This window comes from Orbicella faveolata, unplaced genomic scaffold (genome assembly GCF_042242905.1).
Source record: "Orbicella faveolata isolate gen_17 unplaced genomic scaffold, um_ofav_v1 contig_36, whole genome shotgun sequence".
NCBI classification, from domain to species: domain Eukaryota; kingdom Metazoa; phylum Cnidaria; class Anthozoa; order Scleractinia; family Merulinidae; genus Orbicella; species Orbicella faveolata.
Window position 1 is genome coordinate 14372756 of NW_028301565.1, and position 26752 is coordinate 14399507.

Here is a 26752-nt window from a genome sequence, read left to right on the forward strand (position 1 = left end):
TATTGTATATCGGACAGGAAATCCGTTAGAGCAAACTCCAAACGATGACGAGTCATCTTAATACCAATACTTTACAAAAGTTTACGTTATCGATGTTTTCAACAAGTTGATCATCTTAAGGTGACTGTCACTTCTTCAAGCGTCCCTCTTTTGTTTAAGCGCGGTGCGCGTTGAGTGAGGCCCTGTTGCACTCGAAAAGTGACTTCAACTAACCATCAAGTACTTTCTTTTCTCTTCTTTTGCGGACCGGAACTCTATTAGGGCAACCTACAAACGATGACTTTGAAACGTGTCATTTTTAAAAGAATTTATGTTATCGATAAGTTGTTTTTTGACAAATTCATGCGCCATTTTCATGGGACCGTCACTCCTTCAAGCTCCTTCAAGTGGTTTGAGCGGGGTGCGCGTTGAGTACCCCTGATGCACTCGAAAAGTGGCTTTACCTAACCATTAAGCGCCGCGCTAACTGTCACCGACGAAATGCAACTGCGCCGGGGAACGAGGCACGATAGGTGACGAGTATAAACGACAGCTAGAGAACTATAGTGGAATCCGGGAACGGTGCAACAAAGTAACGACTGTGAGATCACGAGCCGGTCATTTTGGCTTTGTGTTTGAGGAAAACTCGGCCAGAGAAGTCACATGATTATCGTAACGTCAATGTTTTTGAAAAGCTCCGTTTTCAAAATGTTTTCCGTCCACACTGAAAGCAAAGCCAGCGTTTTCAAACTCCTCCGGTTTGAAGCGCGTTTTCTCGAAGAGCTCCGTTTTCGTGACGGATTAGTGTGGATGGTAGGCCTAATCGGAGAAATAAAGCTTCGTTTTCGTGACGGATTAGTGTGGATGGTAGGCCTAACTGCAGAAATAAAGCTGCGTTTTGAAATTTCTCCGGCGTAGTGTGGACGGGGCTTTGAATGAGCGCAGCACGTTTGACTGCACCACATGATCATCTCGAGCTAGGTAGATAGAAACGAAGATAGTTTATTGAAGCTTTAAAATCACAGCTCTAGAGCAAATCAATTCAAATAAAAAAAAACTATGCTAAAGTGTGATAAATGAAAAACACCAAATAAAATAGTCTATATTCAGTTGCTAGAGGAAATAATTCGAAAACTTGAGTACCCTCAAGACTAAAACGTCTTGAATGATCAAGAGGAAATTTTTCATATTCTTGCATATATACAAATGACTAAAGTGCGAAACGCGTGCGGAATGAAAATGAGTCCTTAACGGTTATTAACATAAAATCTAGTCTGCGAGCAGGCTCACCTTTGAGTCACGCGCGCGAGCGGCGAAGAGCAAAGCGATCCGGCGGGAAGGAGTCTGGGGAGAGCTACTTTCTCGTCTTGCCGCTAAAAATGGCGCTCGCGGATACGCCTTGTGCGCTTGTGTTCCAACGTAAGCCTGCTCGTAGGCTACATAAAATCCGATTGGACAGTTTGACCGTGGCATAACCATATTAATATTAACAGGTTTAAGGAACACTGAGACACCTATTCTCGGCTAAGAATACTAAAGTCGCAAGCAGTTCATAAATCTGAACTTTAAATTTGGCCAGACACCTAAAAAAAATTATTTTGTTAAGTAAATAACTGGCTAAAGATGAAGATAGCAACCTTTACTATAAGGTTTTATATATTTACACTCCACCCCCTCCACCCACAACAACAACAACAGCAACAAAAATAGGTATGTCTGAATTTATGAAAACCACGTCAAATTTCGGGCAAAACTTTCGCCCCTGCCTTCCGCCTTTGCTGCGCTTGAAAACCTGGGGAGGGGGGAGGGACTTCCGTCAAGGAGGGTTGGGGCAGACAGGCCAGGTGTCTGGCTACCAGCTGATTCCAAGCGGGCCCCCCAGGGTTTAACCCCAGGGAGGTAGGGTGGGTCACAGAGAGAGGATTTTTGCAGGGCAAGCTTGCTTTGGCCACCTATGCCCAGCAGCGTTAGGAGCTGGCAGCCAGCCAGCCAGCCAGCCAGACACAAGCAAGGTGAGGGAGTAGGCTGCGTAGTGACAGACTGCCTGTGATTGATTGAGTACAAAAGCCTGTGTATGTTCTTCGAAAAGTGTCAGGCTGGTTGCGTTGAAATTAGGACGGTTTTCATAAATCCAGACATATTCAAATAAGTAAAACAACGGTAACTTGAAAGCGGTAATTTCACACATGGTACTGGTAAACAGATTGAAGCTCTGGCTTGCGGTTTAATTTTGCGTATTTTAAGTTACAACATCGTAGTGAAAAATAATTAACAATTATTCACCGAAGTGGAGGTAAATATCCATCACTTTCACCGACACTGAGGTGAATAATTGTTTTAGTATATACCACACAAGCTGAATAATTAGCGGACCAAAACTTTATTTTGTGTGACAAGCGGTCGGAAATTTTAAAATCTCTCGCGCCGGCTGCTCGGAGGTGGATAGTACTTGCTAATCACCTCCGAGTTAACCAATCAGAGTTCGCGAAAAGCACTATTCACTTGTGTGGCATATACTAATTACAGTTATACTCCGTTTTACAGACTCCCGCTTGATTATTACGTGTGACACCTCCTTAAAACAGACGGTCCTTTTGGTCTCCACATAGCCATACATTTTCTTCCAAGGTAGTCACGGTTATCATCAATCGTTATTTGCCCTTTCGGTGCTCGTGTGAACAAGGATCGAAGGTGTACCTGAATCAATTAAGTTTTAATCAATTCATGATTTTGTTTCTGAAAACAGGTTTTTCAAGCTTTTTAAACGGTTGTAATCTGCACTCTGTATCGATTGGCTACCAGTAACTCTATATGTTCCCTAGATTATAACGGTCGCAAAAGAATCAAATTATCGTCTCGTCGGGACCAAGTTCAGTCGCCAAATATAAAACAGGTACTTCTCCTTCATCCCGGTCTTCTTGGTTATTCCTAGGCTGATCCCTCGAGTAATTTTCACCTTTCCTTTGCTCGTCTGGGAAATCAAACTGGTCTGAAGCTCTTGCCTTGCTTGGACGGGATCGATTTGACTTCTCTGCCGTGTTTCCATCATCAGAAACATCAACTCGTAGATTTACATCCCAGGCTTTCTGGTTATTCCTAGTGTGGCCATAGCTTTGATTCTCATATTCCACGCGTTCCTTTGCGGAATCAAGATGGCCGGAATCCCTCGCCTCGCTTGATCGTGACCGATCTTTCTTCATTGCGGTGTCTCCCTTTCCAGAGTGGCTTCCGTCATCTTCTGCATCATCAAAGGCAGCACCTCTTTTAGGTCCGTAATTTTCGAGCTTGGGATGCACGGAGTTCACATTACGGAACTGATCTCTTGATGAACGACTCCTTCGAGGATCTGTGTTGAGAAGACGTGACGGGTCAAGTTGAGCATATCCATCAAACTCATTGCCTTTGCTTGGTTGCACGGGACTCATACCCAACGGAGCGTAGAAGTTGTTATTTCGTCCGTCGTCAACGGATGGGTCAAGGGTCGAGGCAGGGCCGAACATTTTACCTGGAGGCTTCGAATAGTGCGGTTCCTCACGTTTAAGGGCGTCTTTGTGGAATTCTCTCTTTTCCAAGCTTGAATAACCAGAATCGGGGTTTCTTTTGGGGGAAACGAGCCTAACTCGCTGTTCACCTGAGGGGGACTTCTTTCGCTTAGCTTTATCATGACGGTCTTTGCTGTTTGAAGAAAAGTTTATTTTTCCGTTTTTAGGTTTAGAATTGAATTCCTCGGGGAAAGCTTCGTAAGTAGCATTAAAAGCAGCAATTGGGTTTGAGCGTTTTCGGCCATGGTGTTTCGCAATATCATTGTGTATCTGAGTAGGGAGGCGTCCATTTGCGCGGTGCTTTCTTTCAAACGCCTGATCACTGGCTTGTCTCAAATGGGCTTCGCCATCGTGTTGGTGATCATGTGTTTCCTTCATCTTAGCCTCTAGCGATGGGGCTATTTCAGCGTATAGAGGGTCCTTCTCGCGCCTGGAAGAAGATATTCTTTGACTTCGGTACCCTGTCTCGGAGGACATGACAGGTGATATTTCCTCGTAATCTGGTATGGTGAAGGGAGCCGCGTCTGAATCATCGTTATTGAAGTCACGGGGTTCGAAGCCCGGATTGTTGAATGAACATACCAATGTATCCCGAAGCGGTCGTCTTCGAGACCTTTAAAAAAAAAAATACAGGTGTAATTGGCTATGAAACGCTAACTCGTTGTCTGTTTGTTAACAGGCTATCTAGCTAAGAAAATTCCATTTATTGACAAATTGTGAAATGTATTAACAAAATCGACCAGCTCAATGCTACGAAATATCTACTGCCTTGATTTTAGCAAACTGGGCTCACGGTCTCTTCGGTAATGTCTGCGCGATTTCGCAAAATAATTGTCTTATAGCAGTTACGATTCAAGATTCGCGCGGAGATAATAAAATATGGCATACCACAAGCCAGAAACATGCTCGATTTAAAAAAGAGACATTTTTATCAGTGAAATTCTGACGATGTGTGTAGAAATAGCCGCCTTTTCTATTACTCGCTGTTATAGCAGGGAGTTCGTTATGTCAGTTGCACTGCCCTACAACATTTGCGCTCACATAAGGAAAGCATTCGAAAAATGAACTGCTCAAATACGAAATAATGTTTGATGAAATAGTTTGATAACAGTTAAAATTTTGACTGCTTACCTGTAAAACAAGAGAGCAACAACGATAATGATCATCAGGAGTATCAAAGTGCCGACGACAGTGCCAGCTACTCCAACAGAAGATAACTTCTCTTGCTGGCGACCTGCGGCTTGCGTCCTTTTCGCACTGGTATTATCATCATTGCCTTCTGAATCCGATACACATGGTGGATCTTTCTCTCCATTTATCAATTCTATAGAGGTATCACCCATGTACTCTGAAATCCGCTCCCACGTACTCACCACCATTCTGCAAAGAATGACAGCTGGGATGGTCTCCCGTTCAGCTATTGACTGTGGTTCATCTAAGGGTATGAGTACCGCCGCAACGACAGTAAACAATCCTGGTTTGTCGGCTTCAGAAGACCGATTGACCACTAGGACGTCGTCTGGTCGAAAAGCAACATTAGCGATTACCTCCCTTCTGCGCAATGTGGTTCTATCTTCCGGGCTAAAAGATAAAGAATGAAATTCATTGTGATTTTTTCCTTGTTATCTGCAAGCCTCTCTGTTAGATAAAACTCAAAAACCAACACTTTGTGAAGCGGGGAAATACCTTGATTTTGAGTTGAGAGCTAAAAGGGTGATAGGAACAATCACAATATACCTGTGACGAAGATTGCAGGGGGATTTGTCCCTGCAGTACTCGGTGAAAGCCCTTGAAATGCTCTTCCGGAAGGTATCATCTTTCCACTTAAAGCAAATAGGCAGAGAAAATAAGGTCAAACTCAAAGCAAGGCTTATTTTAATCAATATGAGGTCATTTTTACTAATGTCATGAAGTCATAATGGACTCACTTGGTCAACTGCCGTCTTGAATGCTATTTCCACAACATCGTTACCTGGCAACATAAAGGCAAAATTAAGGCTAAATGCTCGTGCAAGTTTGAGAGAATTTCAAATATTACTCATAGGGTAAGTCCCTAATTGCACTCGCATTCACGCGATTACCTAAACTAATGCATCGGTAAATAGCGCTAAATACGCACCCTACGACTCGGGTTTCCCAAATCTTATGATGTCAGTCTATTTCAGGGTCTCATTCAAGTCGTATACCAGCAATGGGCAAGGGATCAGGCAAGTCGATGCCAGCTAAATTATTAAAATAGCAAACTTAGACTCCCTAAGGTTAAGCAAAATTTGAGAGCTACTTGTCCCAAGGGCAAGCTAAAATTCATAAAGGACGAGTTTTTTCGAGCCCTGGACTTACTGTTTTGCATCGATCGTTGTTTGAATTACCAACAGCGTCACACCAGACAAATAAAGATAGTAGTAGAGAGGAATACAAAGTGGAAAATTACGAAGCATTCTGCACTGGGATTCTTTACACGTAACGACAGTAGATTCAATTTAAAAATCAACAAATTCACATCTGTGCTTCTTACAGGCCATAATTGATACATACCTACAAGGAGTTGACAGCGTGACAACCCATACCTCATAGGGCATACACAACTGAATGCACCTTGTTTTCCTTTTATACAAGTGCCACCATTCTGACACGGATTTGAGATGCACGGATCTCTTGAGGATAGCGATGTCGCAGAGGAGGCCAATAATATATTTGAAGACACTGATGGCGATGGGGTCATTGTTGTCTCACTTAATGAAGTTGACTTTATGAAAGATGAATGTTTTGTTGACATATGTGACGAGGTAGGCTTTCCTTGTGAGTTCCTTCGTGTAGCAGCAATTGATGAAGACGAAACATGCAGTATTTGTGACCTCGAAAACAAAGGTACCCTAAATAAAGTGGTTGAGAGCGATGGTGCATGTGATAACGACCGCGAAGATGAAGATGAGGACGATGATGGGGGTGAGGATGAAGGTAAGGGTGACGGTTTTTGTGAGGGTGAAGATGAAGATGAAGGTGAAGGTGAAGGTGAAGGTGAGGGTGGCGGTGACGGTGGCGGTGACGGTGACGGTGACAGTGACGGTGACGGTGACGGTGACGGTGACGGCGAAGGAGAAGGAGAGGGTGAAGGTGAAGGTGAAGGAGAAGGTGAAGTTGGAGGTGGAGGTGGAGGTGAAGATGAGGATGAAGATGATGTTGAAGGTGATGGTGAGGGTGAAGGAGAAGGAGAAGGAGAAGGAGAAGGAGAAGGAGAAGGAGAAGGAGAAGGAGAAGGAGAAGATGAAGGTGAAGGTGAAGGTGAAGATGACGATGAGGATGAAGATGGTGGTGACTGTGATGACGACGGTGATGTTGAAGAAGAAGGAGAAGGAGAAGGTGACGGTGAAGGGGAAGGAGAAGGTGCAGGTGCAGGTGCAGGTGGAGGTGGAGGTGAAGATGAGGATGAAGACGATGGTGAAGGTGATGGTGACGGTGAAGGGGAAGGAGAAGAAGAAGAAGGTGAAGGTGACGGTGAAAATGAAGATGAAGGTGAAGGTGAAGGTGAGGGTGACGGAGAAGGTGAAGGAGAAGGAGAAGGAGAAGGAGAAGGAGAAGGTGATGGTGAAGGAGAAGGAGAAGGTGATGGTGATGGTGAAGGTGACGGTGACGGTGACGGTGAAGGTGAAGGTGAAGGTGAAGGTGAAGGTGAAGGTGAGGGTGAGGGTGACGGAGAAGGTGAAGGAGAAGGAGAAGGAGAAGGTGATGGTGAAGGAGAAGGAGAAGGAGAAGGTGATGGTGAAGGTGAAGGCGATGGTGAAGGTGAAGGCGACGGTGAAGGTGAAGGTAATGGTGACGGAGAAGGTGAAGGAGAAGGTGACGGTGAAGATGAAGGTGAAGGTAACGGTAAAGGTGACGGTGACGGAGAAGGTGACGGTGAAGGTGACGGTGAAGGTGAGGGTGAAGGTGAAGGTGAAAATGAAGGTGAAGGTGATAGATAAGATGAAACTGTTGATGATGGGAAAACAGGTGTTGTTTTACAGGAAATGCCAACGGCAACATTAGCAGGACACGCACACTGGTAACCCCCAGGTTTTAAGAGACAGAGATGTGTACACCAACCGTTAAACAAGGTGCAAGGGTGATTGTCTGAAACGTGAAACAATGAAAGTTATAAGTTATGATTTACAAGGCACTGACCCATCTGACCCATTTCAAGCTATGTATTTGTCTTTTACAGAGGCTTTAGAAGGTCTGTCATAAAGCTAAATCTTCCGTCATCGCATCAGGTTAAATGCAATGCCCTTAAAATTCCGACCGAACCCATTATAACTTGTAATTATTCCTTGAAATAGCTTGCTGGCGTTGGAAAGCAACTGTAACTTAATCTAATCATGATTAGTTTTCGTTTTGAAGCTCATTTATCTACATGCAATCTGTCATTGCAGACGTTTTCCAGAACTCGACCAGCACAAAACTAAGGCAAATACCCAAAGTAAAGGAATCAATAGTGAGAGAACATCTAAAGTGCATATTAAAACTGGTCTATTGACATACCAGGTATCCCGGTATAGTTATGGTAGACATGAACGTCTCGAGGTCTCGAGAAGCTTCCAGCGAGACGTTTCACGTTACTACCAGTCATCTTATCTGCCGAATAAACAGATCCAAAAGTACTCCAATACAACGTATTTTCTTTCAGTGTTAATCCGTAGGGCTGGAATAAATACGCACTTCCCACAGAGAGGGTAACCTTAGCACCATTTCCTTGTTGTAAGTCAGTGTACTGTATTACAGAGTTGCTCGTGTCAACCCAGTAAAGTCTCCTATTTTCGGGATCTAGTGCTAATCCATTTGGTTTCGACGATTGCCACCAGGCGCTGGAGAATTGTACTAGGGTTTTCCTCATGCTTCCGTCCATAGAGGCACGTTCAATAGTAGGTTGTGTATTACTCCAGGAGGACCAGTACATGATCCTTAAGAAAACATAAAAATTCCATTAAAATTACAAAAAAAAAAAAAACATCGTTGACTAGCTGTCGCCTGTGTGGAATAAAATGCAGATTTACAGGCAGCAAACCAGAATTAAAGAGCAATGCTGGCAAGAGTGTAAATAGAGTAAAAGAGCTAAAAACCGGCAATTGATAATTATGTCCAGCGACTTAAAGACTGGGTTAGGTGGGGCTGGACGAAAAAGTAATTGTTTCGAGGTTAAAATGTACAGTGCTTGGAAGCGCATCGAGCGGCTTACAAAATGGCTTGAGCGGAATGTTTAGCTCTGTGACACAGTAGAGCCATTCAATAAGTGTTTTTTTTTACTAGACCACTGTTATCTGTTTAAATTTTGTTGAACAATCGAGGAAGTGTTTTGGTTTCTTACAGGTCATTTCTGCAGGTTCGGGAATGGACTAAAATTCAGTAGCTTGTAACGGAGACTATAGTGCTGGAAAATCTCATAAAAACAACCTCGCGTAATTTGCATTTGAAAATACTCCACCTCATTAGCCTGTATTGGCCTTTCGCAACAACATGCTGCATGGCAAAAGAATGCATCAGCCTACAAAGAAGCGACTTCAAACATTTAAGCTTCAGTTTTCTGTGTTTTACATACCCTAGTGCAGGCTTGTCATTCAATATGGTCGATTTTTTACTCATGATGGGCTACTGTTATTTAAATGCAATTCTTTCCGGGAATATTTAAATGTCATATTGCTATGAACTGCTGACGTGCGTGGATGTCTGTCAGAATTTCATTTTGCAAACTCGAGGTATTGGCTCCTGTGTCCAGAACACGACCTGAGGAGCTCCCGCTCTCTATATGTACTCATTGTTTATATATTCTTACCCGTTCTTCAAGTCCAACACAATATCCATAGGCTTCTGATTGTTCTGAGAGACTAGAACCTTCCTTTCTGATCCATTGAGTTTTGACACTTCAATCCTATTGGCATCAAAGTCTGTCCAATACAGATTCCGTCCAACGTGATCCACTGCAAGTCCTTTAGGACTTTGCAGACCGTTGTTGACAATAATCTTTTTTGCGCTACCATCAGGATGAGCACGTAATATCTGACGCAGCTGCAGCTCGGACCAGTAAATGAAGCGTTCCTGTGGGTCATAGTCCAGTGCTTCAGGTTCTGGCGTATTGCCTAATTTCACAGCAGTTGGTTGTGCTTGTGGGTTATCCAAATTAATCAGGAATATCTTCCGTCTACTTGAGTCGGCATACAACAAAAATTCGCTAAAATAACCTGCAATATAGAAGGAGACGACAATAACTTATCCAAACTATTATGGTTTTTATCACGACGAGGTTTTTTTGCTTTTGTCTATGTTGACAACCAAACGTTTACATGGTAAGCATAATTATGACTCATTTCACGTGGCCTGCAGTTGTTTCAATTTAAGTGTGGTACCGGTGATTCTATCTATTTCGCGGTACACGCCAACCACAATTATTGCGCAGTAGAGCTCATTTGATCATTATGGGCTACAAAGTAACTATAGTAATGTTTAGGTTAGTTTCAGGCAAGACTGTTAAAAATTTCAATAAAAGCTTACAATTTTTCTTGTCAGTCTTCAATTTCATTTCATTAGGACATGCGCACTGATGTCCACGCGGCGTCAGTAAACAAAGATGGCTGCAACCTCCGTTGTTTATCCCACAAGAGGAATTTACTGCGAAAGAAAGGCATAATCGAAACGTGAATATTTAGGTGCAAGAATTAAACAAACAATAAAAACAAGAATAATCAAAGACATTTTTTAAAGAAGAAATAACGAAAGATTTCTTTTTTGTGGTGCAAAGTCTTACAACACTCATTTAATTTCATCCATTTTTTTTTTTTTTTTTTCGCAATTTAGCCACACGTACCTGTTTGCACAGTGTCATTCGCGTCATATACGCAGACATCTTCTGGTCCACGCAAGTTATCAACAATTTTTTTATTATTTCCACCTGATACTCTATCAGCCCTGTAAACTGCCCCACTCTGTCCCTGCCCTTCTGTCCAGTAGATGTAATTTCCATGTAGTGCTACACCCTTTGGATATCTAAAGGAAGGTCTTGTCAAAAACGTGGATCGTGTATTAGTGCTGAGGGAAACAAAGCTGATTTCAGTGCTTAGTCCGACCACATAATAAAGACGATTGCGTTCTTTGTCCAAAGCGAGGCCATTTGGTGTTCCAAAATGGAAAAAGGTCAAAGTGATTATCACTTTTCTATTTGTCCCGTCCATATCGACTCGTTCTATCTTTGGGTTGTTGAGTCCACTCGCTCCTTCAGCCCAATACATGTACCTGCCAAGAAGGTGCTAAGTTGTAAAAATAATGCTTAAGAAATAGAAAACATGTACCGTGTTTCTGTTGGGTTTTAGTATAAATCTACAAAATGGGAATAAATCTTTGCGCAAGTTAAAATCATGACACATGCTGACATCTAACTGGCATCCACAAACTCTGAAACTGGAGCAAGCTAGACATCCATCTGTTTATTGAACAAGCTAATGAAATCCCGGCCTTCAATCAAATTCAAGGCTTAAAAAAATCAAGGTTTTTTGGAGAGCCGACAAATCATAGGTGTAAACAAGGTCAAACAAACGAAGCAAAGATGAATCCTGCATATATGGCTTTCTTTAACGAGGCGAGGAAGGCGAAGTGATAATACATAATACGCACGCACTGCTGGCATTTACAAAGAAGCAAAGCTCATAACATAGACTTTTCTTTATATTTCCGTTCTGATCTCACATTTGGTGACGAAACATATTCTGTACAAGGAGAAACACCTTTTCTAGGTTTACGAGCGTTTTTGAACCGATCAAGTGATTGTTGTGGGCGTAGGAATTTTTTTACGGTCAAAACTGAATAATTTGATCGTCTTAGATGCTCAAACCACAAAAACAACTTCTCCGATAATCTGATAAGTAGGCTAATGCCGAGCTCAATCGCCTCAATCGCCCTTATCTTTCATTAGGTTCATGTACATTCCTGATTACCCCTAATGCCCACCGAAACTTTTAGCAGCTTTTGGAATAATTACGCCAGACGAAAATTTTAGAGAACGAAGAAAACCGTCCGAAAATTATGGGACATGATAAAAGTGAGCACATCAATTCCGAAGATTAAAGAGAAACTTTATAGTTTTCCGAAAAAAATTGAAAAATCTAGAGCGTCGCTGGGAAACAAAATTCGAAATTTTTAGGTAATCTTCCATCCGAACAGATATTTTACCGAAATATTCCGTTGGGTGCCCCCGAGCAGTGTGCGCTTGTTAACAAAATAATGGCCGCTTCTTGAATTGGCGTTTTCGAAGTGTCTGTGAAGAGGATTTAGATAAAGTTCTGAACGACTAGTAGATTTATACTAAAACAATTAGATTATTCGCTCGCGATTTCTATGCGTGATAGTTGACTCGGGCAGCGCCCTCGTCAACTATCACGCAATAGAAATCTGTAGCTCATAATCTATTTGTTTAAAATATAAACACGAGTGGAAGGTTGGGAGAACGAGAAATGCTGTGGGAACACGAACCGACAGGCGAGTGTTTCCACAGCTTTTTTCGAGTTCTCCCAAACAGGAGACAAAACGAAACATCTCTAGAAGCACGAGGACTATTGAAAGGTAACTGCTCAGTCAGAAAGAGATTAATTACATCTTTTTCAAATATTCAATATTCAGGATCATCGCAGTTTTACACACGACTTAAGCAGTTGTGAAATTAACGCCTGAAAATTCCGTTCAGGCCTGAATTTTTTTTTCAGACTTTAATTTCACAACTGCTTAAGTTGTGTGTATTACTGCGATGATCATGTCTTCACATCTTTCTCCGCAGTACAGAAATAAATTATATGATCTCTCATATATGCACTTGTATTCAAGATTCAGTTTCCGAACCTATACCGTACATGCAGTGATCTCTCTGGGTTTGAGGCCCCATTAGGCAGGTCCTGGTATACCACCTCCCGTTAATTCTTGGCCTAAATATCCTGTATCAACAATTCTCTCGGCTGCGTAGCAGGCTGGATTTTGAACTCGACTCATTAACAAACCTCTCGCAGCTTCGTCACTCGTGTTCGCGGCCACCGTCAAAAGAAAACCACTCGCGCGCGAACTCTCGTCAGCTGGGCAAAGCTAACAATTTTCATACTCGTTATCTCAGGATATCTGATCTAGAAAACCCGTATTCCATTAATTTTTCCCCCCCAAATATCCTGTATTCCGTTAATTTTTTAAATAAATATCCCAAATCCCGAAAACCTGTAATATAATATAAGGCCTCAAGTTTGATTGATAATCGAAAGACATTAAATTCACACTTACCCATTTTCCATGTCCAGGACAATATCAACAGGGTCATAAAGATTTTGATACACGAGCGTCTTCCTAAAGGAACCATCCAGTTTGGACACTCCTATTCTATTGCCTGTCCTGTCTGTCCAATATAGATTCCTTCCAACAGAGTCCACTGCAATTCCATCTGCTGTTCCCAGCTGATCCACTACCTGCTCCTGAGAGCTACCATTCAAATGCGCGCGAAATATTTCACCTCTGGAGCTATCAGACCAGTAGACGTACCCCTCGACGGGATCAAAGTCCACCCCTGCTGGACTCCTGACATCATTGAGTGGAAGGGCTGTAGCGGTTGTTGAAACCGAGGAACCGAGTAACAGAGGGATTTGGAAGAGTTCTTGCTGCGTTCTATCGACAAGCAGCAGGCGCGCAGAGCTCCCTACAAAATGGAACGAAAATAATGTTGGCTAAATGATCGCTATTTTTCTGCTTTGCCGTTTCTACTTTAGATGGTTAATCAATTCAAGATTGTAGGAAAGGAAACAGGCAAATTCTATCCATTCAAGGTAGAAAAATAAATGCAAAAACTCAAAGTCCTCACAGAAGAAGTACCAATGGTAACTGCACTCTATTTCTCCTCTTGAAATGAACTCTTGTTAGCAACTACACGCCCATTCATTATCATTATTACTGGCAGACAGCCGGTGAAAGTTCACTTAAGACTTTCCCTGCCGTGTACACCGTTGAAACTGTGAAAGATTTGGTTTTCTAGCTAGAATATTCCGAGTTTAGTAACCAAAAACAGTGTTTATCAATCATCTATACAGGTTTGCTTTCTTGAATGAAGAAGAATATTCGTGCCATGGTCTTATCTAACAATCTGCCTAATCATGCTTACTATTTCCATGCATTTGGTTACGTTTTTTCCAATTGCTAAGAGATCGCAACGGAAAGTCGACTTTCTTAGGGATCTTTCTCATTTTATCGTCGTTACAAAACCCAGTACCTTCATCATCACACGTCTTTCCATCAGACTTCAAAATCTCTCCTGGTGGGCACGCGCATTGGTTCCCTGCTGGTGATAACAGGCAGAAGTGGCTGCATCCGCCATTGTGGTGGCAAGCGGAGCTACCTAAAAATGTAAGTGGCACTTTTGAAAAGAGTGGAAGTCGGAGAAAACCTGGCCAATTATGCTGCCATGCAAGGAAAGAATAATTACCTATTTAAAAAGCTAACGCGATCAAGGTTGGCTGCCAAACTGTTTTAAGTCTTAGCAGCTGAATTTTATCGCATTTAAAATAGGACCTTGTCCTTGGACATTATCTGTTCCTCAAAGCTCACAGTTTTCCTCGAGCAACGCTCTCGGGAAGCAGCTGTTCACTTTTCGGATCAGATAATGTCCGCGTACAAATATTCTAGTATATTTTCTCGCCAAATGGAGGCTATTGGTTATATAGCTGCTGCAACTATTTCTGAACATGCTGATAGATACATACCTTTCGGTTGTCGCACAGGAGAAAACATGGCCAGCCTTAGAACGTTACTTCCTCCAAGCCCCGTGTAGCTTCCAAGGGATTGCTTCGTTGCTTTGTCGATCTTGTCGATACTCTGGCTGCTCGTGTCGCTGTAGTAAAACACCCCGCTGTACAAAACAATGTCGTAAGGTCGGATATTGAAAGGGAGTGTCTTAAAACGCTCTCTGTTGTTTCCATTGAAGTCAACGCTTTCTATTCGTCTGGTTAGAGAATCAACCCAGTAAAGACGGTTTGCAGAAAAGTCGAGGGTTATTCCATTCGGTCTAGACGACCACCAAAAGCTGGTAAAACTGACCAAGGTTGTCTTACTGTCTCCAGATAGAGTGGCTCTCTCAATTCTCGGTCGTAAACCGCGGCTTATCCAAAACATGTACCTACAAAACCAAGAGAGTGGTTGAGAAAATAAATGCCCTTGGGATGTGTGATTTGCAAAATGACTAGGGATGATATTAAAGCATGGTCAAATTTCAGGCCGCTAGCCTTCACAACTTGCCATGATTCTTAAGTACAAGCGTAACATCTCCTGTCTCAAGAGCATGAAGTGTGGGAGGTACCATCCCTTTTATGGCAGAACGTCTAATGGCCCTCCCCTTCCCTTGCCAGCCCTCCCTTGTCGCAGATTGGATAAAAACGGGACAAAAGAGTACGAGAATGGAAGAAAATAGCGTTTTCACTCACGTGGCAAGCAGCCATGCAAATTTGTGGGAACAAAAGAAACTTTTTACATAAGAAAAGAGTTTTGGAACACCAATATGGCTAACGTGACGTCATGTGAAAAGACTCTATATAATCTCCCGAATCTATTTGCAACGCATACCCCTTTCGTGGATCTACAGCTATTTCCCGCGGGCGGCGGATTCCTGAAGTGATCAGAGTTCGTCTGTTTTTGCCATCCAGTTGTGCCACCTCAATGCGTTCGTTGGTATAGTCAGTCCAGTAAATGAGGTCACTCTCCCACTCCACTGCTAATCCGTCAATCTCGCCAAGATTGCTATCCTTTAAAATGTCTTCTACCTTTCCACTAGTAACATTCAACCTCTTTATGGCGTTTGGCCGAGTCTCGCTCCAGTACACCAAGTTGAGTTTAACGTGAACGTCGACAGCCTCGACGGAGTTGAGATTGCTTAAGACTGTGTGCACTTTGGAGGAGTTGATTTCAATCGCTTTTAGTGTATTGCCGTTACCATAATACAGACAAGGTAACGATTGACACGAACTTGATGATACGCCTGGCAGGAACGAAAAAATGATATGTTAATTCCCTTTGTTATTTCCACTAACAAAACACAATTATTAACAATTATTCCACGAGCGCGCGTTGGATATTTGCTCATACACCATAATTACTGAGCCAATGAAAAGTCCTGAACTGCATTATCCAATGGTCCAGTTTTTTTTAATGATTTCTGTTCCATTCTATTATAAACGGTTTGTAATCCTCCCCTCGCCTATCTGGTTAAAAATGTACAGGTGTACCCCGCTAGCCATCTCGAACTCTTAAAGGAAACAAAAATAGTTCGAGATGTCGGGGGTTCGAGATAGCCGATAGCAAGAGACCAAAAAAGTAATTCCAAGAGAAACTGACTTAAGTTCGAGACTGAGTAGAAAGTTCGATACAACCGAGTTCGAGATGCTCTAAAGTTACTGACTATTTTAAGGCGGTTTTTTTTTAAGAACAAGGAAGTCTTCTCGCTGGGAGACTAAATTCTCTCCAGTGACATCACAAGAAATGTTTAAACATCAGTAAGGAGAAATGATCATCATCTGCCGTGCGCAGCTGTGCTCTCTATCTCCTTAAACTTTTCACTTCCAGAGTCAAACGTCAAGTCATTTTGACGCTCTTAATTTAATCTTATATTTCTTTAAATGATGAAGACCCATTGTGAGACTATTCAAATGAAAGCTAACGAGCACTACTATTATGAGCACTGCTTGTTTTTCATATTTCAAGATATATTTCAATAATTCGTTTTGAAATTGGCCGCCTTAGAGCCTGGTACTCATGAGAGGCAAAAAAACGTTAAATTCACTGTGTTTCTCGGAAAATTAATTAATTTTAATTTTATAATTTTCTTTTTGATTGTCCCCAATTAGTAGAGGGTCTTAACCCTCGGCTATATATTCTGAACCTTTAAAAAAGTCGTTGATTGATTGAATTGTGATGTTTGAGTAATCCGTCAAACTACGCTCTGCCAATGACAGTCGCAGCTATCAATATAAGGGTTCGTTTCTTCAAGAAAATCCAAGATTGTTTTCTTGAATCCGAAAAGGGATTTTGCGTTTCTTTTCTAAACAGATTAATTCAAGATCTCTCGGATCATGGTGTATCAAAGGAACTGAAGAATCCACTCTGGGCAAGGATTCTTTGGTTCCTTTGATGCACCATGATCCAAGTAATCTAGGATTGATCTGTTTAGTAAAGAAACGCAAAATCCGTTTTCGGATTTAAGAACACAATCTTGGATTTTCTTAAAGAGACACACTCTAAGTTTCTAAGCCCGGAATCTCCATAACACTGTGGTCATTACAGCGGTTGCTTAGTAACATGACCGATGGCAGTCTGGTTTGTTCGTGCCGGCACGTATTAGCTAAATTCTTTCCCTGTTTAACTGAAAGTTATCCAGTGGTGCAGATTAAATGGCCATTTGTGATCGTTATGCAGAAAGTATTTTTCATTTACGTCCGCGTTTTTTACACAAGTAAAGAGTAAAAAATAAGAACGCCATAATTTCAAACAACGATGTTTCGTCTTTGAACTAACCATATATCATGTATATATTAAATAATTTACTCGCAAACTTCCGCGAAACGTGACACCGACAGAATTGGAGCCGTATTCCTGTTATAAAGCCGAACAAAACTAGCTTTCTGCAATACTGGATTGCAAATATGCAAAAATTTGTCATATGTGGTGAAATTTTAAGCTAAATAACTAGGAAAAATGTCTTCTGAAAAAATGACGAGATATTTACTTTGAAAATTCTAGTCTGAGATTATTCAAAATGTTAACGTTTGGTATACTTCAGTGAGGGATGATAATGACCCCCGTTTGATCTATAATGGGTATAGGAAAGATGATTTAGGTAAGCTAAGGACAAGGTGTTCGTGTAGTGCACCGCCACCTTAACTTACTGTCGGTTTTCTGCTTAACTCCCTAAACAGAGATACTCAGCATACCTTCGTAAATGAGCAGCCATGTCAATACTATCAAAAATTCTCGAAGAACGGAGACCGGCGACGATTTTACAGCCATTTTGAGGTGACAATCAGTGCACTGACCACGTCAAAGGTAGAAGATGCTATAAAATAAAAGAGAACTTACTTTCAAAAAAATATAATTTGAGTTGCATGTACACAAAAACACAAAGAGAGACACTAAAAGTTTACAGCAGAAGACAGTACCAACATAACGCACGGTATTGTAAACAGTGCTGCTGTTAAACTTTGCAGGTAAGAGAAGAGCAATAAACTGTACAGTAAGTTTAACTTTGACCTGTACCCGAGGCTATCATGATTTAGCAACTTTAAAACCGCCGTCTAAACTCGAATCAGTCGTTCTAGTCATCCTAACACACCGGTCTGGAACTAACTTCCGGAAAAATACATTTATGCAGGAAGGCTTCTCCACACTGACAGAACATATATTACACACATCACAAAATTACCTTGGCCGTCTTACTGTCTGAATCTTGCTCGGAAATAAATCTTAAGAGATAGACGGGACGACTCGACGAGGGAATGTTTTTAAAAGGATCTTGCGTTTCGCAGGTTGATATCGCAGCTAAGGCAATCTGAGCTATACAGTTAGCAAAGGCAGCGAGATCTGTTTCCACGGTCTTTGCGGGTTTATGATTGGTATTGCGACATAAGGAAATATAATTTTCATCGTTTATTTTTGGCCAAAAGGAGTGAAATAAGAACTGCAGCCGAGGTGACCTGGTTTTAGCTGAGGTCAAGGAAGTAGCGCAAAGGGAAGTGACTGTCAAAACAGGGACAACTCTTGACTTATTGAAATAACCAATTAATATTTTTTGCACGTATCACGGAAAAAACAGCCAGTTATAATCGCTCTACGAGAAACAAAAGCTAACATGGGGAGCGCGCCTTGATTTCGCCATTCGAAAACATTGCATTATATTTTAATCTTCCTCACGCGCGGCGCTCTCGATCTATATATCTGAAGACAACAAGAATATGTCAAGATCAAATGACCCAATAAATTCGGCCATACAGTTGAACCAAGACAATCTCCTGGTTGAACCATAGTTAATAGAGGGGAATGGTTACAAGACTCGACCAAGTTCTTTGTTGTGTGTTTTTGTCCTCGTTTTTGGCCTTGAGTTGTTTACTACTGACCGAGGAACTAACCAGTAGAAACGTTGGGGTTACGTAACTCATGAACGCAAAACAAAAGATTGTGCACGGTCGTGGACCTTCCAACATAAGCCTTGCCATCTTTCTTTGCTCCCTTGATGTTTGCCGAGCTTCATAACCATTCCCCTGGCTCTATTAACTCAGTATGGGTGAACCTCGCTAGTATCTTGAGCATCTTTGATATGCTTTTTCAGTCACTTACTAGAAGCTTTCCTGAGCACCGAGCACCCGACATTTCAAACTTTTTTTTCGTTTCCCTTGTGAGGTCGAGATAACGGGGGTTCAATTGTACGTATCTTTTTCTCCAACAAATTCGATACTTATGGTATCGATCGAGTTCCTACATTCCAATTCTCTACACCCTGTGTCTTTCGCTTGCCTCTATAGATTTTTTGGTCGTTTAAATAAAAGCGGAGTCACGATGTCACCAACGTGTATCGAATACTATTACGGCTGATCAAATGTTGAACTGTGTACACTGTCAGAGCCTAGATCTGACAAGCCCGCGCACATGACAGAAAGAGAAGAGATACGAAGAGCGTCTTCATGTCTCCGTTGTATCCATACTTCTAAGATCTTTAGGAAGCTTATGAAGTTTAATTCGCTCGGCGAGAACACTAGGAAAGATACCAAAGCAGATACCTAATTTTTCATAGACAATGGTAATATACAGCATTGCATCGAGGGGTATTCAATAGCCGTTGCTCGGAGACGCGGAACATTTGGCAATTTTCGCTCGCCCATACGCGGAAAACTGAACGAGACAATTAAAAATCAAAAAAGGAAAAAATAACTTACTTGCGTCTCTGTTTTCAATTGCTAGCCAAAACTTATCACGTACTGAGCGGCTTCGAGCTGTGTCCGCTATTTCCTTGACCCCGTCACTGAGTAAATCCCAGCGGAAATAAGGCGACTCGTGTTTATTATCGACTTTTGCAGATCAGGTTTTGCAATGTTTGACATTTGAGTATCGACTTTCTGTCTTTGAATTGTTCATAAGCGTCGTGACCTCTTTGCTAATCTCTCTTTTTTCCCCGTTAATCGAGCTTCCAGAATTCCTGAACTCAAATGTGGCATGTAGAGGCTATTGGCTCTTATTAATTTCATCCAACTCAGCAAAATCTTTTACGGTGCTATTAATTTCTTAGGATACATTTTCTATAAAAATGGTTTGCAGCAGCTAGTGCCGTGGCTGATTCAAGCCAGGACTTTGCACGTTGTTGTGCATATTTAGATAAACGAATGCGTCTAGCATCAATAAAAGACTTCAGATAGAACGAAATATAAATTCGCACAACCAAGCATACTTTAAGATGCAGTGTTGTTCGCCGGTTTCCGTAGTTACAGTTCTCAAGTCAAGATGCTTTTGTCTGAATGCAAATCCCAGCCATTATTTACATTCTGACGTCAAAAGAAACAATATAAACCATATAAATTACGCATGAAAGCGTGACAGAAACACGGGCTATAGTGTTATTCGAAGGTGTCGACAAAGATTTCCTTTCGGAAGCTATAAAAGGCTCGTGATTGCGAATCTGGGGGTCCTTCAGAAGAGACTAAGTCAGCAACTGCTGAAGCTAAGGTAAACTGGCAAACAGAAGGGAACGCTGCATTCGCATTCGCTGATATTCTTTGCAGTTAAAATGTGTGATTCATTTGTCAGACGTCAAATGGAAAGTGACTTCATGTATCACATGGTTTAGAGATCAAAATGCGGACCAGTAGTATTCATCCACGGTGATTTTTGAAAATACGCTTTGACCAAAGTTCATAGATGCCTTGACTCTTCACAAATCAAGGGCTGCCAGTTTGGCAATTCGGCCATTTGGTACTCGGGATCGATTTTTGTCCATCAGAAAATATTCAAATCGTTGTTGATACTATTACTGTGTTACTTGCCGACAACCTGGCAAATATAGCGTTATAAAAGACACTTGGAAAGTGTTTACTCTTCTCCACGCGCAAAATGTATTGTTCCCAGTCGCCAACTACAATTCAGCAGCGGATGATAGGGCGGCAGAGTTTATCAACTTTTCATGATTGTTGAGGTCAAGCGACAGTAATCTCACTTTCTTGATTTGCAATTATAATCTTGATAATGGTGAAGCTTGTAAAACACACCGCTGGACCCTTTTGTCCATTTCATGCGTTTTTCTGATAGTTGTTTCGAGTACAAAAGACGGCTACCTTGCAATACACAAACTTAACTCGGAACTGAAATCGAAACTGAAATGATATCGTTTATTTTTATTATACCGAAAAAAACGACAAAAAAAGCGACAACACTGGCATCAACGATGCATGTGTACGGTCTGTCCATAGCTCGATATTACTCCTCCTCTATTCCTCCATTTACATGGTTTCACCGTATAAAAATGTTCCCTCCAATAGAGAACATCCAAACATTTCTCTTAAGAGGTCAATTTTCGTTCCGTTTTTTGATTCCATTTGACAGCGTCTTTTTCTTTTTCTTTCTTTTTTTTTTTTCTATAAAGGCATCCACGCCCTGATGATTAGCCTCACTGCTTGGGCACGTTTGTTGTTTTACGCTGTCTTGCTGACTGCCTGCTTATATTTGACAAGTGATGGTAACAAACTGAATCGATCATTGTGATGACTAATTACATACATTCATGGAGGGTGTCCCAATGGACTGTCCAACATTTTAGACTGCATTATATTCGTATTTAAGTGTAGATATCTTATTCTTCTCAGTTAGTCCGTGTCCCCTTATTAGTATGGGTTTCTCCCAGGCTACATGGTTGGACGCTTTAAAAAAGTTTTATTATTATTATTATCATTATCATTATCATTATCATTATCATTATCATTATCATTATCATTATCATTATCATTATCATTATCATTATCATTATCATTATTATTGTTATCATTATTATCATTATTATTATCATTACCATCACCATTACCATTATCATTATCATTATCATTATCAATATCATTATCATCATCATCATCATCATCATCATTATTATTATTATTATTATTATTATTATTATTATTACTGTAGTTGGCTTTGTATTAACTGGGCACTTTGATCGACATTGTCCAGTAGCTACGTTAGCAATTTCAGGCAAACAAGTCAAACAAGCTTAGTGATCAGTGTGACTCTTTTTTTCGCATTCAGCGAATTGCATGGTTCACTAGGATGGCTCTTTTCTTGTGACCAATTCAAGAATAATCTAACAGTCACTAGAGCTCAGGGAAAGCGGTTATACGGTATGGAGTCACATCCAAACATGAACGCAATGAAGACTGTTCTACAAGCACGAACAAGTCAACTCAGCCAAATTTCTAGTTCAGAATCAACGCACATGTTTTTATCAACTACTTAATGGTACCAGTCAATTTCTGTTCGGTGGGCAAATCTCCATGAGCGGGCACGCACATTCCTTTTATCGAGCTGATCTGTCTGTCTACTGGCATAAAGACCATTTACGGGAGCGGTCGAACTTGGATCGTTTCATGACGGACTATACTAAATGGTCAAAGAATAAAGGGTTGTGAAAAATGTCAATTTGTTTCGTTTCAGGTGCTGCGACTTGCTATTACTGCAACTCAAGAGATGACAGCTTTTGCATTCCAGAATCACTAGATGGAGTCGGCACAAGAAGTTGCGAAAGCGGCGAGACTGTCTGCGCGGTTGCCAAGACGGAACCACCGTCACCTGATGGTAATACATCTAATCATCAATACGTCCGATACTGCGCCTCGGAGTGCTTGAAATTCAACACCACATTCACGACAAAAGGCCCAGATGGTATCACGAAACACTGCGTCCTCTGCTGTTCCGACCAGGACCTTTGTAACAACTACACCATGGACCCGTGTAATCCATCCATGGCGGGACGCCTGGGATACGAGACTTTTACCATTGCTCTTCTTGGTGTTCTTGCTGTAGTTTCACGCTACGTCTTGTAAATCAAAAGTTGTTATTGAATACTACATGGCATTAGCACGGTATTACGTGTGGACTGTTTTGTGTATGCGGTCTAATCACAGTCGCGGAATCATAGCAATTACTGACACAGCATAAGTTAAATCCATCTTCAAAATGTATTACATGGACCGTTAACATGACTGCATCAACTCACTCCTGGCTAAGTCATTACACTGTCACGTGTGAGAAATGAGTCACAAACTGTAAGAAGAAAAGAACCCATTGCACTGAACTTAGAGACGCAAAGTGAAGTAAGAAGTTAAACCGAGAAAACCGCGAGTGTCAGGTGTCGCTATGTTGCTGCCTACCAATGCTGCAACCCCTTTGTTTCACACTCAATGCCCTCATTTTCTCTAAATTGTTCGTTTAGACGTAATCAAACCTTTGTTGTCATAATGATGTACAAAGTACTCTCATCTATTTTTCTATGCTAGCTATATATATTATATTACAGCGATTAAAATAAATATATCGTTAATCTGATAAGCTAAGAGATATTACTCTTTCGAGAAGTTAATTCTGGATGCATAACAGCTCTGTTATTTTTGTTGTTGCCGTTGTTGGAGGGAGGGGAGGTGTGGACATATAAGATGTGACTAACTATCTCCTATTGTTCTCCTTCACTGGAGAATCTTATTGTGCATTCAGTTTGTGCAACGCGGTCATGGCCGTGCAGCGGCCAGAAGAAAATTCTTACCGAGGCAACGTTAAAAAACCCCAGACTTTTCTTCACGTTTATTTATTAGCTATGCATAACCTCAGGAATCTGAAAAAGATGATTGAATTTTGTGAACTTGACAAATGCGTCGGTAATTCCCCACACAAGTTATGCTATAACAGCAAAAGTCAGTCTGACCACATCAAGGTGCAAGCCTGTTGGTCCAGCTCAATTATCATTCAACCAGCGTAAATCATGACGTCACAGATTGCTCAGTCTCTAAATAACGCAGCAACCACTCAACGCTAGCGCCAGCATCATAATATGGCTCCTTAGCTCTAGGGCGTTCTTTTCAGCTTTGCTGTCTGACTTGAAACCGCAAGAAAAGTTTAACCCACAACGACATTTCAAAGAGCATCAGTGAGTATTTAATAGTCGCAAGCGAGTTTAGCGCCGCACTGTAACTAATAATGCCACGGTGTAAGGACAGGTGCTTTCTCAAGAAAATCATGTTTCAGTTTACGTTTCGAGCTTACTCAATCTGTCCAAAAAGCAAGAACAAAACAAGAACAAAAGATGTAACCTTTGTTTTCCCTTGTTTTTACTACATATTATTATTCAGTTTTTTCCTGCTTTCTCGTCTTCTTCCCTTGTTTACTGTTGGCTATCATCTGGTGTGCTTTTAGCCACCATTTGCATATTCAAATTCAGAACCGAAATTCTGTTTACTGTCATGCAGTTGATTTTGTTGCGAAATATTAACTCAGTTTCATTTTTAAGATGAGGATAAATTTTACCAGTCAGTGTCTGCGGGATCAGGACGATTCACTGTGGATACATGGCCATTTCTTTTCAGAATTTTGTTAAATACAAAAGTGTTTACAAAATGCAGGGCAAATGCATTTTACTTTATAAATTAACCCAGCGGTAGTTTCACAAGCTAGTACATGGTGAGCCATGGTTTTCTGTGAATTTTACAAGTATTAAACATTTTTTATTTTACCCAAATGCGATTTTGAGTTTCTGAAAGTAAATTTATAATTTTACATGGCAAAATAGAATAAACTGAACCACCTATTGTTTCAGGGGTCTTATATAAATAACAATTGGTTTATTTTTTTGTACTGTGTTATGGATGGCGGCGGGAATTTTCCGTTGCTTCTTCTTCTTTTTTGGGTGGGGAGGAGAGGGAGAAAGGAGCGTACCCACGAGTTCAAAAGAATCTAGCTTGCCATTACAGCAGCGCTTAGATGATATTTAACGTATTTAATGATAACTCCTTCATTGTATTAATTACTTCAGGTGCCATAGAGAACGTACATGGGGTAACGCTGTGCAATGTCAGTTGCTCCTTGTAAGGCGAGAAGAAGACTATAGACACATCTTGGGTTCTTTTTCTACAAATGCTTTGCTCAAATTTTCCCGGCGTATTATTGTTCATCATGCTGTTTGCGGATGTGCTTGTAATAGAAGGTAAATCTATTTTAGAACTCAGAATGATCCGACGTACAAAATTATTTGGCATCGTGTACGAGTACGACTCTTCAATTCTAGTTTGCAGTCTCCACATTATCAAGTCACATACCCATCCCACCCATTGAGCTGCCCTCTTCCTAAAACCAACATGAAGGGCAGGGGCTCGGGAAATGTCACTGGTTCGAAATTCGAAAGTCGTACTCGTACTCAATCTCGTTCTCGTAGTTCAATCCAAAGCTCCCTAATTAATATCTGGGTCACGCTCCACCGCCCAATGACTCACTCCATGGCGGCAACATACGCGCAACAAATTTTGTATTTTAATTCTTGGGATGCCATCATTGTTCAATGTTCAAATTCAACTGAGAGACACGGCGCAGTTCCCGACGATCTCCTTCGAAAGAGCTGATCGGGTTGACTGGTTGTTGCATGTGTTCTTGAGGGAGGATACTGTATTGTTACAGTGCCTCCGAGAAAGGCTATCAAAGAACTGCCAGGGCAACCAACAAATACTTGGATTATCAGCAATCAGATGGAACAGCATGTCATTTGAGGCGGGCAAACAACAGAAACCTGAAATCTCATGCAAGCTCTTGTCCCATTAAGCCATCAGGCCTTTCTGATCCTCTTAATAAGGATAAACAGTCGACAAAAGACTGAATGGACCACCAGTTAACCTTTCAAATTCACTCTCTCGTAGGCCTTATCAAGTGTCACTTTTGTGACACCAGGGAAGGGCCTTGTGGTACGGACACTTTGCAGGGAACAAGGCAACGAACGTGCTCCCGTTGGTTCAACCAGTGCTCGCTCTATAGGAGGGTCTTCCCTAATGGAACAACAGCACAAGTTGTGAGAGGCTGTGACAGGGATTGCAACAAACCCTCCATGAAGTGGACACTTGGCCGATACCAGAAAACTACTCACTGCAAATTGTGTTGCGACAGCGACTTGTGCAACACACATCTGGATGATCCTTGCAGTAGATCGTCTACTTCGGTGGCTTCTACAATACTGTGGTTCTGCGTGTTGGTTACTTTAGGACTGTGTCAAAACTAGCGCACGAATGGAGGGAGATCTTTAGCGCTGCGCAGAGAGATACCAACCCTTTAATCTCGGTGGGGCGACTCCCATATGAAAAGGAAGAAGGATGCTCGTCGGAAAATTTGAATTAAACCCCTAAAGGACACAAATCCGGGCGTGAGCTATATTTGACCTCTATAGGCTCGATTACCAGCCGCTGTTCAGGAAAGGAGCCCGCGCTAGTAGACCGGACTTGAGAGAATGGCAGAAAACGAGCCCAGAAACTGAAAGAAGAGCGTTTTAATTAATTAATAGTATTTCTTCGAGTGCACCCTAAAAGATACTTTGACAGCTAAAAATAGCGGCGTTTCGTCATCAACACCCTAAGTGAGACCAGAATACTTGATTTATACCCCTAAGCGAGACGACAATCATCCTAGACCTTTTCATATGGGAGTTGCTCTCCGGGCCCTTACTTCCACGAAGGGCTATCCCTCGACACATCAGCTTCCAAAGCCTCAGCGGTTAACTGTTTTAAATGAATTATCAAAAGGATGGAACATTTATCTTCTCTGCAGCCTATACTCGAGCTAGACTCGTGAAACTCTACACCCAGCAATCAAAGAGCAGCATGTCTATACCTGAAGTAGGAGCTTATTATCCGTTTTATCATACGGGTATTGGCACAATCTAGAAAACACGCGGAATATTGTAATCTATTTTTATCTTATTCAAGTATCTGTTTCCAGTCAACAGCCAGGTACTCTAATTTCATCCAATTCCGCGGCAAAAACTCTTTATTTCTATGTGAATCGTAAAAGGCATCATTAAAATGTATAACGTTGTTTCTTTCCCACAAACCGACCATTATCACAGACAAACGAAGGTATAAACGATTATCAACTGCGCGGCCTTAGGCCAAGCGTGGTTCATGTTTTGCCGGGGTGATGTTTTT

General features: G+C 41.5%; 3 protein-coding genes across 7 annotated transcripts; 2 read left to right on the forward strand and 1 right to left on the reverse strand.

Annotated features, from left to right (window-relative positions):
* Positions 1 to 961: 961 nt before the first annotated feature.
* On the reverse strand, positions 962 to 20029 carry LOC110064336 (uncharacterized). 4 transcript variants are annotated; one of them, XM_089275379.1, is made up of 15 exons: positions 19481 to 20029; positions 17486 to 17607; positions 15126 to 15537; positions 14270 to 14682; positions 13780 to 13905; positions 12804 to 13212; positions 10357 to 10781; positions 10044 to 10160; positions 9328 to 9733; positions 8040 to 8458; positions 6057 to 7631; positions 5450 to 5493; positions 5259 to 5344; positions 4653 to 5102; positions 962 to 4134 (listed from the first exon to the last, which is right to left on the reverse strand). In XM_089275379.1, the coding sequence occupies exons 2-15, from the start codon at positions 17559 to 17561 to the stop codon at positions 2823 to 2825; spliced, it is 6270 nt and encodes a 2089-aa protein (XP_089131505.1). In that variant the 5' UTR covers positions 17562 to 17607; positions 19481 to 20029; the 3' UTR covers positions 962 to 2822. The 4 variants fall into 4 exon arrangements, with proteins under 4 accessions (XP_089131505.1, XP_089131509.1, XP_089131506.1 ...); XM_089275383.1 differs by lacking the exon at positions 19481 to 20029 and adding an exon at positions 18885 to 19453; XM_089275380.1 differs by lacking the exon at positions 19481 to 20029 and adding an exon at positions 17974 to 18812.
* An 80-nt stretch (positions 20030 to 20109) lies between these two features.
* On the forward strand, positions 20110 to 23129 carry LOC110064332 (uncharacterized). Of its 2 annotated transcripts, XM_020771374.2 has the most exons (3): positions 20110 to 20264; positions 21178 to 21270; positions 22236 to 23129. In XM_020771374.2, the coding sequence occupies exons 2-3, from the start codon at positions 21192 to 21194 to the stop codon at positions 22622 to 22624; spliced, it is 468 nt and encodes a 155-aa protein (XP_020627033.1). In that variant the 5' UTR covers positions 20110 to 20264; positions 21178 to 21191; the 3' UTR covers positions 22625 to 23129. The 2 variants fall into 2 exon arrangements, with proteins under 2 accessions (XP_020627033.1, XP_089131542.1); XM_089275416.1 differs by lacking the exon at positions 20110 to 20264 and having other exon boundaries at positions 20284 to 21270.
* Positions 23130 to 23200: 71 nt separating this feature from the next.
* Positions 23201 to 26657, forward strand: LOC110064337 (uncharacterized). The gene is made up of 3 exons (XM_089275420.1): positions 23201 to 23721; positions 24604 to 24774; positions 25478 to 26657. The coding sequence occupies exons 2-3, from the start codon at positions 24705 to 24707 to the stop codon at positions 25831 to 25833; spliced, it is 426 nt and encodes a 141-aa protein (XP_089131546.1). The 5' UTR covers positions 23201 to 23721; positions 24604 to 24704; the 3' UTR covers positions 25834 to 26657.
* Positions 26658 to 26752: the final 95 nt, after the last annotated feature.